Consider the following 14,005-nt stretch of genomic DNA (forward strand, 5'->3'; position numbering starts at 1 on the left):
CCTGCCTTCAGGTGCTTTGGAGAATAGTTTGACTCCCTCTTTATGGCAGCCCCTGAGATATTGGAAGACTGTTATCATGTCCCCCCTCATCCTTCTCTTCATTAAACTAGACATAGCCAATTCCAGCAACCGTTCCTTATATGTTTTAGCCTCCAGTCCCCTGATCGTCTTTGTTGCTCTTCTCTGTACTCTTTCTAGTCTCAACATCTTTTTTACATCGTGGTGACCAAAACTGGATGCAGTATTCCAAGTGTGTCCTTACCAAGGCATTATAAAGTGGTATTAACACTTTATGTGATCTTGATTCTATCCCTCTCTTCATCACTGAACGGCCAATCGTCACTGAACAATTTTTCAAGATAATTCAAAAAGTGGCAAGCAAAAGACCTATAAAACCTCTCGTTTTATAAAGTGAAGGAAAACCCAACCACAAAATTCATCTGGATGGGCCCAGTTGTATGAATTCCTCTTGTTAAGCGCCAGGAAAATCAAGAGGTCCAGGCAGTTCGAATGGGTGATAAAGATTTATTCCAAGCTTAAGCTCTCTACAAGAATCTGAATTACTAATGGTCCAAGCAAATTGGCGATAAATAAAAGTCACAGGAATTCCAGGTGGGTTGGAATGAGATCTCCTGTGGGTGTGAAGAGACTCAAGACTGATGATGTGTTTGACCCCTCCACTGGTCATCTCCTACCACACCTCTTCTCTAGCCTCCTTCTCAAATTCAGTAGAGTGGAGTGGAGTGGTACTTAGAAAATAGGAAAGGAAAGAATGGTCAATGGCTAACAAAAAGCTCTGAATGCCTGTCATTCATTTTAAAGTGGTTTTTTCCCCCTTTTTTGTTCTCAAATACTACTCAATAAGGGTTATGTAAATAGAAATTACACTCAGATTTTATCTCAAAGTGATGGTGCTCAAACCTGATCGCCTTCAGTATAGAATCCACACAGCAAAAGAGTGTTGGATAGAGGTCTATGAGCATACCTGGAATGTCACTCATGAAAAGGTCCTGGAAATATTTTGCATGTTCCCTACTACACAAAAAGGTAGTGAGGTCTACTGATTCAGTTTGCAGGTGCTTATTCATATGGCAGGTGAGAATGGAACCTCCATAATCAGAAGTAGGATATTTGCACCTTCACACCTGAGTGGATATGGTTGAACAATCGTGAAATATACTTTTGGTTTCTATTTGTCCAATCCACACCAGCAAACTTTCTGATGATTTAATGACCAACACCCGGGACAGGATATTTTAAGTGTTTTGAATGTAAAACTAGCTACATGAAAGATCTCCAAAGGAAGTCTTATCGTATTTTTGACAAAAAATAAAATATTTTGCAGATGAAATAATTAAAAAACCCTGGCTTTGATTTTCCTTCAAACAATGCCCCACTAAGCCTTAGTCTTCCTGGAACTGTCGCCCCTGCCTTACAGTTTCAAAGGCAGCTTTTCATCTCCTGCCAGAGATGGCTAATTCTGTGCTCAGGCCAATTCTTCGACTGGCTGAGATCGCTTCATGAAATAACAGAGCGCGTCTTGCAACACTTAATGGGAAAAACACCCCCAGAGTCTACTCTGAATCCAGCAAGTGCAGCTGAAGGAAATTCACTGTGATTTGGTGAGGCCAGATTAAAATTCACGACCAGGATTGGCATCTTTTGTGGACTAGGGCTGTGCTTTATTTTATTTTGTTTGGTTTTATTTATATGCCACCCATCTCACTATCGAGTGATTTGGGGATATGTGTGTGTAATACTTTTATTCCATTTCTTTTTTTTTAATCTGTTTTCCTGGGGACCCATTGGCTGGATCTGGTGTTACAATGAGATTATTTGAGAGTCAGGAACTGGGTGGGTTTTCTGGGTGGGTTTAAACAGGTCCTAACAAGCCCGTTTTGTTTTGGTTTTGTTCTCAGCAAGAAAACCTATGCAGTGAAAATCTGTGAACGTGCAGCTGAATATTTTCTGCAGAGTTAATGGTGCCTTCTGGTTGTTATAAAAACCAGCTAACCAGGTCCAGTCAATTTTCTGGTTTTGCCCCACAGAGCACTGGGGTGGAGGTGAAACCTTTTTTTTTTTTTAAACCAAGAAAGCGGTCCTGTTCTTTGCTTCACACACTCAGAAAAAGACATGGAATGTAGTTTGCATAATGCCTCACTCAGATTCTTCAGAAACTCACCTTCCTTCCTTCTTTCCTGTACACTGGAAAAAACTGGTCAAAGCCGATCAGCATCAGTTACGTCCATGCAGGTCAGACTTTAACCAGGTTGAGAGCGACTCAGCAGATACAATTGCACTTCATGCTAGAAGTTCATTAGCGATACCTCCTGTTTTGCCTTCTTGTCTGATCGGACCCGGTTAGCCTGGTTTTCGTAACAATTGGAGGGCACTATTAATAGTGCAACAAATCATCGGCTTCTTGCAGCTTTGTGGGGCCCAAGCAAACCAAGCACCATTGACCGCTTTATGATCCCATTTTCGCACAAAAGTAGAACATCAGGTGGGCAGGCACCTGCTTACGCACGTCCTGTGAACACAACCAGGGTTGACTCAAGAGAGCTGTGGTCCTCATGCATCCAGAGGGTGCCCAGGCAACCAGTGGGGCCTGGTCTCTCCCATCATCTGCTATTTGTTCCTTTCTGCTTGGGATCTTTCTTTATCTGATTTCAATGACTTTGGATGGCATACATCGGAAAACATAAAAACGAGTTAGCAAATAAATATACTTGGCGCCAAGTAAAACTGTTACTATGGATGGTCATACAGCCAGGACACAGGGCCCCAGGCCTGGGCACACAAAGAAGGTTCCATGATGTTGCAAAAGGTCAGCAGGCTAGGGGTCATGCTGATATCTGAAGGGAGAATGTTCCTCAAGGGCAGAACTATGACAGAGAACTATGGCATCTCTCTTAGTTCCAACCAGCCAACATTCCTTGGCTGTTGGGACCTCCAGCAAGCCCAACCTGTCTGAACAAACTGGATAGGTAGAAATGACAAGATGGCTCTTCAGGTAATCCAACCCCAAGCCACAAAGGGCTCTAATGGTGACAACCTCTTTGTATAAAACCGGGGCCGCAATATCTTTTAGACATGAAAACCCAGAACACAGCAGGGTTGCCTGCTTGCCTGCCTACATTTGTTCAATTAGCAACCTGCTAACAAAACAGCTGTGACAAAAGAAACTAGCTAGAAGAGGTTTGGGGGAAAAAAAGGAGTTGACTCATAATGTCTCATTCATCTATTCTAAACAATGCTGCAAGGAGCTAAAAGATTGACACAATATAGCCAGAAATGTTTGCAGAAGCCTTAATTCGTTCCCATGATCCTAAACGCATTGATTTATTTATTTTAATTTGAACAGAGCCTGAGTCTCAAAGACCTTGGGCACTTCCCAAGAAAAAATAACACTATGAGAAAAGAAGCAGCGAATATCTTGAAAGCTTATTACTGTAGGTCTGAATTGACATAATCAGGTAAAATAGTCAAAGCCAGGTTGGCTTAGACCGGCAAGCCCTATGAGGTAGGTGGTGGATGGCAGCTGCTTTGAGGTCAAATCTTACATGTTCTAGACAGAATATTCAAAGACCAAGGATAACCAAGGTTCTGGTAAAGCTCGTCTGGAAAACACCAACCTTGTTATGTAGACCAGTGGTTGTTAATTAAAGACTCTGAAATAGTATAGGTGAGCCACCAGGTAAAGAACTGAAATCAACTCTTGAAAGCTGCTGTAAAGGATAATATAATAATGGGGTGCTTAAACATGCATGCATGTTTGGAGGAAAATGAACATCTATCTATCTATCTATCACCTATCTATCATCTATCTATCTATCTATCTATCTATCTATCTATCTATCTATCTATCTATCTATCACCTATCTATCATCTATCTATCTATCTATCTATCTATCTATCTATCTATCTATCTATCTATCTATCTATCACCTATCTATCATCTATCTATCTATCTATCTATCTATCTATCTATCTATCTATCTATCTATCTATCACCTATCTATCATCCATCTATCTATCTATCTATCTATCTATCTATCTATCTATCACCTATCTATCATCTATCTATCTATCAACTATCTATCATCTATCTATCTATCATCTATCTATCTATCTATTTATCTATCTATCATCTATCTATCTATCTATCTATCTATCTATCTATCTATCTATCTATCTATCTATCTTGTATCCCAGCAAAAGCGACTGTAGACAGCTTGCAAACAATGAATAGAATGCAGCATAAAACATTAAAACATTAACTAAAGACCTTCCATTTAAAAAGTCAGTTAAAATAAAACTAAGCAGGATAGAGAGGGAGGGAGCAAGGTGCACACACAGAGAGCAGCCACGTCCATCTCTGCCACACACTAGTTGGCACAGCCATGTCTCCAAGGCCTTTCAGAAGGCCAAAAGGATGGGAGTGGATCTGACTGGGGCGGGGGGGGGGGCAGATGTTCCAGAGAGCAGGAGCCATGGCAGAAAAGGTTATTCTGGACCCCATCAGCTGAAGTTCCTTGGCTGAGCGGGTCTGTAGAAACATGCCTTCTACCTGCATAGGTGGGGCTGGCTAATTTATTATTTATTTATTTATTTATTTATTTATTTATTTATTTATTTATTTATTTATTTATTTATTTATGGGACTTATATGCCGCCCTATCTCCCAAAGGACTCAGGGCAGCTCGCAACAATAATCCCATGGAGGAACCGGTTTTTCAGATTTCTGCCAAAGTCCAGGTTCTTTGATCAGTGACAGGTGGAAGGCAAGATGAAAGGAGTTGAGAATCAGCAGCACAACCTGTACTAATTTTCCCCGAAGGTGGGAAAATACCACATTAAATGCAATCATTTTCTTCACCCTCGCACTTGGTTTGAAAGCCTGCCACATTCTGTTCTACACATGGAGAACTCAGCACATAAAGAAGAAAACACACTCCATTCTGTCCTACACCTGGAGAAGTAGCGTATTAAGAAGAATATTTCAGTGCTTTGAAAAGTGCAGAGGTTTTTCTAAGATTTTTTTTTTAAAAATTCCATTATGTTATGTTATATTCTACCCACAAAAGGTCATTCTGTATCACTAAGAATCAGATCAGTTGGGAGACCAATCTTGAGTTTCCTTCCTGAAATTCTTTTGGATTCTCTAATATTTTCTCATCAATGCAGGATAATAATTGGGTTCTGCTCTCGCCTTAGGTGTGAAATCTGCCCGGGGGACTTTGGGTGAGTCATTCTCAGCCCAACCCACCTCACTGGGTTGTTGTTATTGTTGTGGAAAATGGGAAGAGGAAGGACGATTAGGTATGCTCGCTGTTTTGGGTTATTTGTAAAAATAATAATAATAAAGGACTGAAAAATCAAAAATAAATAATAAAATAATATTAAAGCATAATTTTCTTTTGGTTTCTTGCATGACGTACTTTCCCAACGAGGGTCCTTCCCAGATGAGTTGAATTTTGACTCCCATTACTGCCACTCTCAAATTTTGTTTTTGTCTTGGCCAATTTAATGTCTTCCTCTCGTCTTCATCCACCCCTCTCCTAAAGCTCCACTGGGAATTTGGAAAGCTGCAGCCTTAGCTTATCTGCGGAGGTGGTTTAGGTAGAAGATAGATTTAAATCCCAGAAACCGTGGAAAAGTCCCTTTTATAAAAGAAGAACCACTGGCGCAACAATGGAGCGATCCCTTTAACTAAATAAAAGGCAGGCATGCCCAAAACCAAAGTCAGAACATTTGCCCAGTCTCATGCTATATACCAGGGGTAGGCAACCTTGGCTCTTTTATGACTCATGGACTTCAACTCCCAGAATTCCTGAGCCAGCCAAGCTGAAGACAAGCTGGCTCAGGAATTCTGGAAGTTGAAGTCCATGAGTCATAAAAGAGCTGAGGTTGCCTACCCCTGCTGTATACCATGACATTGAAACAGCTTTCTGGTTTTTGAATAATAATCCTCTATGTCACTTTTAGTATTAGAGAGAAAAAGAGTATTATTATTGTTATTATGACTGATCACCCAGTCAGTCAGATATTTAGACTTACCCTTCCCAAGCACCTGGCAAATGCTGTTCTTTGAAGGTGTTTAAGGTATATTATTATTTATTAGTAGTAGTAATATTAGCAGAAGGTGAAGGAGAAGCATCAGCTGCAGCTTTCTTATTCTCCTTTCATAATCTCAACCGCCACCCAAGTTCATATAGCTACAGGCAGATTTAAGTGCCACTCGATTAAGAAAAACATCACCACTAAGACAGTAGCACCTTTTTCAAAACAGCCAGACTAGCTCTGAAGAACACCACCCAGTTACATAACTCTACATGGTGGAAAGGAGGAGGGTGTGTGTGTGTGCGTGTGCTTGGATTTTCCTTAGAAGCAATTCAAGAATTTGTGCGCAAACTTAAAAGAACCTTCCTCTTCCCCACTGATTTTAATATACATGCTTTGGGATTCAGGCTGCATTAAAAAGCCACTGAAATTTTCCTAGCTGCAGTTTGTTTTTCTTAGGTCTCTCCAGCTTAACTAGCTGTCTCCAAACCTTCCCAGTATGTGTTGGATTACAGCTCCCAGAATGTCCAGCCGATAAAGGGTGGAATAGTTGTCAACCCACACTTTCCCCCACATCAAAAGGTTACCGAGTGAGGAAGGCAAGAAAAGGATCATTTTTCTTCCCACATCTCCCACAGTTGAGAAGCCCAGACTGCTTCCAGAGACTTCAAAAGCTATTGAGGCGGGCAAGTAAGCGAAGCCCTAAATCACATAACGGCTTAGATAATGTGTGAAGTAGGCTGATGGCTTTAAGCAGTGGTGGTTTTCAGCCAGTTAGTACCAGTTCGGTAAAACCGGTAGCTAATTTTTTGTTACCCAGGCCCAGAATGGACTTCCGGAAGCGGCATCCCCACAGAGAACCGGTTGTTCACATATTTGAATCCCACCACTGGTCTTAAGTCACAGAAAGCCAGGCAGAGCAACCTTCTCCACAAGATGTTCTCAGAATCCAAAGACACCCCAGGCTGGGAGTAACCAAACAGCACCCACCCAGCACCAACTTGTACGGGTCTGAGCAAAACCTCCTCTCTTGGAGAAAAGGTGAAGTTATCAAGAAAGACCCTTAGCTGCCCTCCAGGAATGCTGGACTGTAGCTGCCACCCAGGGCCCAGGTGGCCCGGAGGGCAAGAGACCTTAAAGTCCAGCACCGTTGGGAGGGCATGAATTTTGACAAGCTTGCAACAGACGGGCGAAAGTTCCAACGCCCCCCAAAGTGGCAAGTAGACGATCTTTCCTATCCAGGGTTATTCCCAAGTAAGTCCTGCTAAGCCCAGCGCCGTACATTTCCCCACTGGACACGAGCTGCAAAGGAAGGGGAAACTGTCCTTTTTTTTAACCTACCTTCTTCGAGAGAAGCTACCCCCTTGGACTTCTCCTGAGGCGCAATTCTAAGCAGAAGTTACTCTCGCCTTGGAGTCCACAGCAGAAACACTCCACCCACCACCCACCCCCGCGACACACCCGTCCTCTCCTGGGTTCCCCCCACCCGCTCAACTCCAAGCGGCTTTGCCTTTTTCCGCGCGGACCCGCCCGGCTGGAACCATTCAGAGTTTAGGAAACCACGAGGACGCGCGAAGACCCGAGTGCAAACGCGCGTTTAGGCTCCCGGGCAGGCTCGGAAGAGGGGCTTTGCCCAGCGACTCTCTCGCCTCTTCCCCGAAGACCGGGAGGCTTGCAGCGTCCCAGTTTTCCCCTCCTCCAGATGCGCCCCCTCCCCGTTTCCCCCCCCGTCCCCCCTCTCCTCTTTTTACCGACCTCCTCTTGCTCCTTCCCGAGGATGCTGGTCGGAAAGCCCCCAAAGGAAGGCTGCGAAAAGCACAGCAGCAGGGCGGGAGAAGGGCCCCGGTCTCGCAGGGCAAGGCCGCCTCTCTGCGGCAAGAGAGCCGCCTCTCCCCGGGAGACCCGCCTCGCCTGTTTTTGCCTTTTTCCCACGCAGCTGCGCGGGCACGAACCAAACAGAAGCGCCGCCGCCGCCGACTCCGACCGGCCCCGCGCTGCGCCCCCTAGAGGTTGCAGGCCGATGGTTCCCTCCCTCCCCTCCCCACTTGCCGGGGGAGGAAGCCGTAGGGAAGAGGCGGCGAGAACGCACCGCCAGCCGCCCCGACCCATGTTCCAGTGCGCGCTGCTTGGCTTATGCCTCCTGGTAAGGGACGCGTGGCTCAGTGGGTTAGGACGCTGAGCTTGTTGATCAGAAGGTCGGCAGTTTGGCGGGCCGCGTAACAGAGTGAGCGCCTGTTACTCGTCCCAGCTTCTGCCAACCTAGCAGTTCGAAAGCACGTAAAAATGCAAGTAGGAAAATAGGGACCACTACGGTGGGAAGGTAACAGCCTTCCGTGCGCCTTTGGTGTCTAGTCATGCCGGCCACATGACCACAGAGACGTCCTCGGACAAGCGCTGGCTCTTCGGCTTTGAAACGGAGATGAGGAGATGAGCACCAGCCCCTAGAGTCGGAAACGACTAGCACACATGTGCGGGGGAACCTTTACCTTTAAGGGGAGCGACCCTAAAGCTGGCCAGCATTTCCCTCTGGGTGCAAATCGTGAACGAGAGAAATTGGGGAACCGGGTCCTTCGTCTATCCACCTGGAATTTTTCTCTTGGGGTGCAAAAGGTAGAAGGAAGGCCAGTGTTTGTAGTTTGAGATGATGAGAAACTTAGGGACTGCTTGTGTCTGCCCAGATCTTGACAAGAAGGCATACCTGCTTAAGTGAGACAACAGCTGAACCATCAAGTAGGCATCTGCGTGGGGCTGGGAAGTTGTGGAGCAATCCATATGGGTAGCGTATGGTTCCTTTGTTATGTGAAGCCACACGATTTGTTTGAAATAAATAACGAACTAACCATTAATTTTGAATGCTGCTTCCAGTTTATTTCAAGTCCAATCAAATCCAACTTCAGTCATTCCCAGCCTGACTCTTACCAGAAGTATTGGCTGATTAGGAGCATTCTGTGTTGTAAGCCAACATACCTGGAAGTAAGCCAGGCTAGGGAACGCTGTTCCAAAACATGGCTGGAGATGAGCTGTGCTGATAAAAGCCACTGTGATATCACCAAGTTTCTGTGGATGGTTTGATAAGTGAATGATCTAAGAGACACATGGTCAGAATCCACATCTAAGTTCCTGTCCCTATCAGCATTGGCCCCACATGAACCCGGGGTGAAGTAGTGGACTTTGACCATATATACCGTAGACAGGACAGGAATAGCAGCAAAAGTTTCGATGGCAGAATTGGGAGTGCCATGTATCTTTGTCTCCTAAAGTGGCCTGCTGGACTCATCATTGTAGATTCCTGATTCAGCTACTAAGATCCAGTTTCTAGGCCAGTCAGCTTATGTCTAACAGAAAAAAGTATGTTTTACACACACAGACTAGGAGTCAGTATAGGATGTGGAGTCTTTCTTCTTCACTTCCTCTTTTACCATTTCAGATGTCAAGGCTCATGAGTAGTGAGTGGTGTTATATGGGAAAAAACAAACTGCCCATATTACTGAATTCTGGACCAGCTGAAACTTCAAAATGTTCTTCACAACAATCTCATGCAGAATGCAATATAGTAATCCAAATAGGAGGGAACTAAAGCATGAATCGCTATGAGCAAAGTCTTTCAGTCCAGGAGTTGATGTTGTGCAACCTGTGCTAATATTTTATTTTATTTTTTTATTTTATTTTAATTCCATTTATATCCCGCCCTTCTCCGAAGACTCAGGGCGGCTTACAAGCTTAGCACCTAGACATGACTACTACCTGCTCTTCAAGGAATCGTGATCCAGAAGGACCACCAAATTATGCACTAGCTCCCACTGGGGAAGCAAACACCTAGACAAAGTTAAACGTTTTAAAATCTCTGGAACTGGATGGGTCTTAAAACCCACAGTCAATCATGCTAGGACTGAATATGCAAACTATCACAGCTCCCTGGGGAACTTTTGACAGCAACATCTATCAAATGAAGAGATGTTCCACTGGATCTCATTAGGATGTTACTAACACTGACTGGAAGTGGGCCCAGAGAAAGGAGAGCCATGTAACACTGTGCCTTTTACTTCCCAAAGCCAGCCCAGAGGGATATCAAGACTGATGACGCTAAAAGCTACTGAGAGATCAAAGCAAGATGAATGCGCTACTCCCAAGATGGGCTGACCAAAGGTCTTTAATTAGTACAATCATTGCCATCTCAGTCTATGGTCAGACCCAAATCCTGACTGGAAGGGGTCTAATCTCCTTCTTCAGGGCCCACCTGGAGCTGCAGGCTTACCACCTTTTCAACAGAAAGGTGGAGACTGGACAACAGTTGTCTAGATCCATTGGGTTCAGTAATGATTTCTTCAGCAGAAGAAAGACAAATGGAACCATTATCTCCTGCAGAGAAACATTCACCATTGCATGGACCCATTCACCTGTTACTTCTTGGGAGACTTTAATCAAGCAGGAACAGGGATCTAAAAGATAGATGCTCAAGCTTATCGCATCAGGGATCCTGTACACTTGATCAGGCCAACAGGTTTAAACTCTTCCCAGATAACCGGGCAACTCTGGAAGCATGGGACCAGAGAATGCCAAAGCCAGTTAAGAAGTTATATGTCTGACGAAGGACTGTAACGTGTTCCAATCCCAGATCACATTGCTCCTGCCCCAAGATATGCCACATCTAAAGTACAACCTTCATTATTAGACCAGCAATTACCAGGTCCACTTGCTCCTGAACTGCCTCGAAATCCATGAGCAAGGAAGACAAATTAAAGTCCCCCCACAAAGCCTGGAAAACTCCACTGCTAACCCAGCCACAGTCTGAAGCAGCCCTAGTAAAGAGGGAGGTTACTGTGCAGCAGAGAAGCTGGTACACAAGCAACAACCACTTTAGATTCCTACAGTCCTATTTGTCAAGCAAGGCTTCATACCCAGAAGCAGCACCCCTTAAGACCATAAGGGTTTCTCAGATGACTATAGCCATCCCTCCACCCTGATCCTGATTGACAACTAATGCCACTCCTGAAATTGGCAAACACATCTCTGAAAGGGACTGGAAGATAACATCAATACCAAGCATCAAGGTTCACCTTCCCCAAGTGAAGTCTTATTCCCTTGCCTTATTCCCCTTGTCCATCATTACCACAACAGCTTTGTCAGTCCTAGCCTATTCCACACACACAAACAGACCAACCTTATCTCCCTCAACTCTGTTGGTCGCCAAGCCAAAGAACTCCAACACATCACTCAACCTTCTGGTCCTACCATCCAAAAACCTGGCACTGATCTTGGGGGTACTTCTGCATCACAACCAGCCTCCCCTAGGCAAGTCATCAGCTAACCCACCTACATTTTCCTTTAGTGTCATCAACCACAGACCTTTCACACACCTTGCCCCATTCTCACCTAAGTGTGCTTGTGTAGAAGCACCAACCTATAATGGACAGGTAAACCTGGGATACAGTACTGCAGCCACTGTCACAATGAAAAACAATGTCAAATACTTTCTTCTCTCACCTGACATGGTGGGAGGTCTTGGTAGCTTCACTGATGCTGAAAGGAATGCTGGATGGAGCAGGAGATTCACTTTTGCAGGTAAAGTCAAAAGGGAAACAAGGAAACAAAGCGGGACTCAGTAGCTTCAGAATCAAACCCAGAAAAAGGCAATGGCAAACTATAATATTATTGTGAAACAAACGTATAGATTTATAGCATCATCAAGCAGTAGCTATGTGCTTCACTATATATTCATGCTTTTGATATCAAATACATCTGTCTGGTATACAGCAGGTATAGAAAGCAAAAAGACATTGAGACAAAAAATGACATGGAATTGTACAAATAAGGTAGGGACATTCAAGCATTATGAAGACCTAATGGAGCTAACCAAGGTTAAAGGAAGTTAGAATGGCTATAGTGAGTCCATTTAGAATGTAGATTATACAACAACCTTTGCAGAGAGAGAAGCAAATTTGCCACAAGCAAATTTGGACAAAACTGGCAGATTTAAAAGCAGGTTCAAATGAAACCACTTAAAAGCTGCAGAAGAGATAAGTATTTACAACACTTCTATCCAATACATCAAGAGGTATTCCAAACAAGGAACAGATCTATATGCCCAAAATACTAGAAAAAATTATGCCAATATATATTTATACCAAAGGGAGATAGAATGGTATGCAAAAGCTATTAAACCAATGCATTAATTCTTCACAGAAGTAAAGATTTGCTCATTATCTACAAAGATATGGAAGAGAAAATGTTTAGCTTTGCTTGATTGATTATAGGAAGGCCCTTAAGTGTATGATACTACAAAAGAATACTATTCTTGAGGAACCTTTGCAATGAAAAAGATGTAATAACTACATTTGGAGAAACAACATTCTAGAATAGGAACATAAATAAGACTTTCCTGTTTAACTTTTATACTGAACCATGCAAACTAAATGACCAGTCTCTATTGTACTGAACAATAATCAGAAAACAGCCAATGCTCATAGTTTATACAGGCCTGGCAGAGGATAATGGGCTACAAAAAATCACCATCCTTTGCAACGTTGAAAGAAGAACAGCAAGATAAACAGGATTAAGACTATAGGAATGTCTTGGAAGACTAAAACTATTAGAACACATTGACATTTTTCCATGCAGTCGATAGGTATCTGGTCCAATGGTATCCAACAAACTCATTTTATTTCAGGCAAAATGTGTTTGGGGCTGGTCTTACATGTATTGGAGCTCTGGAAAAAAAACTAAAGTCCTGTACTCTAAGAAACACTTCAGAATTCAAATTACTGTACAGTACATAAATTTACTTGGCTGTTCCAAGTGGTATCTCAGGAAATCACTGTAAACTAGAAAGCAAGAGCCTATAAATTAAACATTCTACCTCTCTTCTGAAACAAAAATCCAATTCCCTAATATAAGAACATTTTAATTCAAATTAAGACATATCCAAATACATCAAGAGGTATTCCAAGCTTTCAAAATGAACTTTTCTGATTGATCTTTTTCCAATGTTATTACCAGATGTTTTAAGTCCGCAACGTCTAGCAACTGCTGTGGATGGTGGCCAAATTAAGCTAAAGTGTTTTAGAATTTTGGGTAGCAGAATTGGAAAGAAATTGGAATTGGGCAGCAGCTTGGAAAGTCTTATTGCTAAATTGATACTTCCTAAGGCTTGTATCCAAAGTTATACAAGGATTATATTACTGTATGAGTGAGATGTATGGCAGTGCAACTTCACTTTAATATCTTTCCGTTATCTAAGCTTCCTGGTACAATTTAATTAAAACCCAAGATACCACAGCATTTAGACAGAAAGCACCTGAGAATAACTGATGTTTCTCCAATTGGGAAGCCTGGATTAAAAGTGGTAAAATATCTTTCCTACTGACAGGAAACCCCATTCACAACTCTTTAATATGAAAACCAAGACTTTTTACTTGAAGCGATATTGGTGCTTGTTATCATGACAGAATGTATTATTCCCAAGTAACATACCTTCATGCAGCAGATATGCAGAGGGCAAAATATATAGCCATTGTTTTAAAAATATTTATATGCTTTCTGAAATGTTCCCAGTATTCTGACTCCAATGGCTTTGCATTCAACCAAAAAAGTGTTAAATATTAATTCACTTATTTCGCATTGCAGAATGAAACAGTAGAGATTCAAGCTCTAACTTCTGCATTTGTTTGCTTGAAATTTCAGTCCACCAGAAAGATGCAAAAAAATGGGGGGTTTTCAGTTAAGCACAATATATTTCAAATTAAGTTACAGGTAAGTTTTGGAGACATATTTTTCAGTAACAGAATATATATTAAAGCTTGGAAAAGACAAAGGTACTCTTAAAAGATTTTGCAAGGGCTCCCTTACTGTGGTTAATACATTTTATCTGTTTTTCAATTGAATGTGATATGCTATCCAGGTTCACTTTTATGTGAGATGGGCAGCTGCACAAAAATAATAAAAT

General features: G+C 42.8%; 1 protein-coding gene across 3 annotated transcripts in view; it reads right to left on the reverse strand.

Moving 5' to 3' along the window:
• Window positions 1-8,183, reverse strand: part of LOC310644597 (membrane progestin receptor alpha-like) — a 37,934-nt gene extending 29,751 nt beyond the window's left edge. Inside the window, exon 1 of one of the 3 annotated variants that reach the window (XM_083369768.1) lies at window positions 7,819-7,943. Coding sequence is in view for 2 of the 3 variants with exons in the window: in XM_083369767.1 (XP_083225893.1) it covers window positions 7,819-8,172 (354 nt within the window). In the remaining variant the exon portion in view is untranslated. Of the gene's footprint in view, window positions 1-2,182; window positions 3,805-7,818 lie in introns of those variants that run through there. The other 2 variants (XM_083369767.1, XM_083369769.1) reach the window with 2 other exon arrangements.
• Window positions 8,184-14,005: the final 5,822 nt, after the last annotated feature.

This window comes from Vipera ursinii (assembly GCF_947247035.1).
Source record: "Vipera ursinii genome assembly, chromosome: 9".
NCBI classification, from domain to species: Eukaryota; Metazoa; Chordata; class Lepidosauria; order Squamata; family Viperidae; genus Vipera; species Vipera ursinii.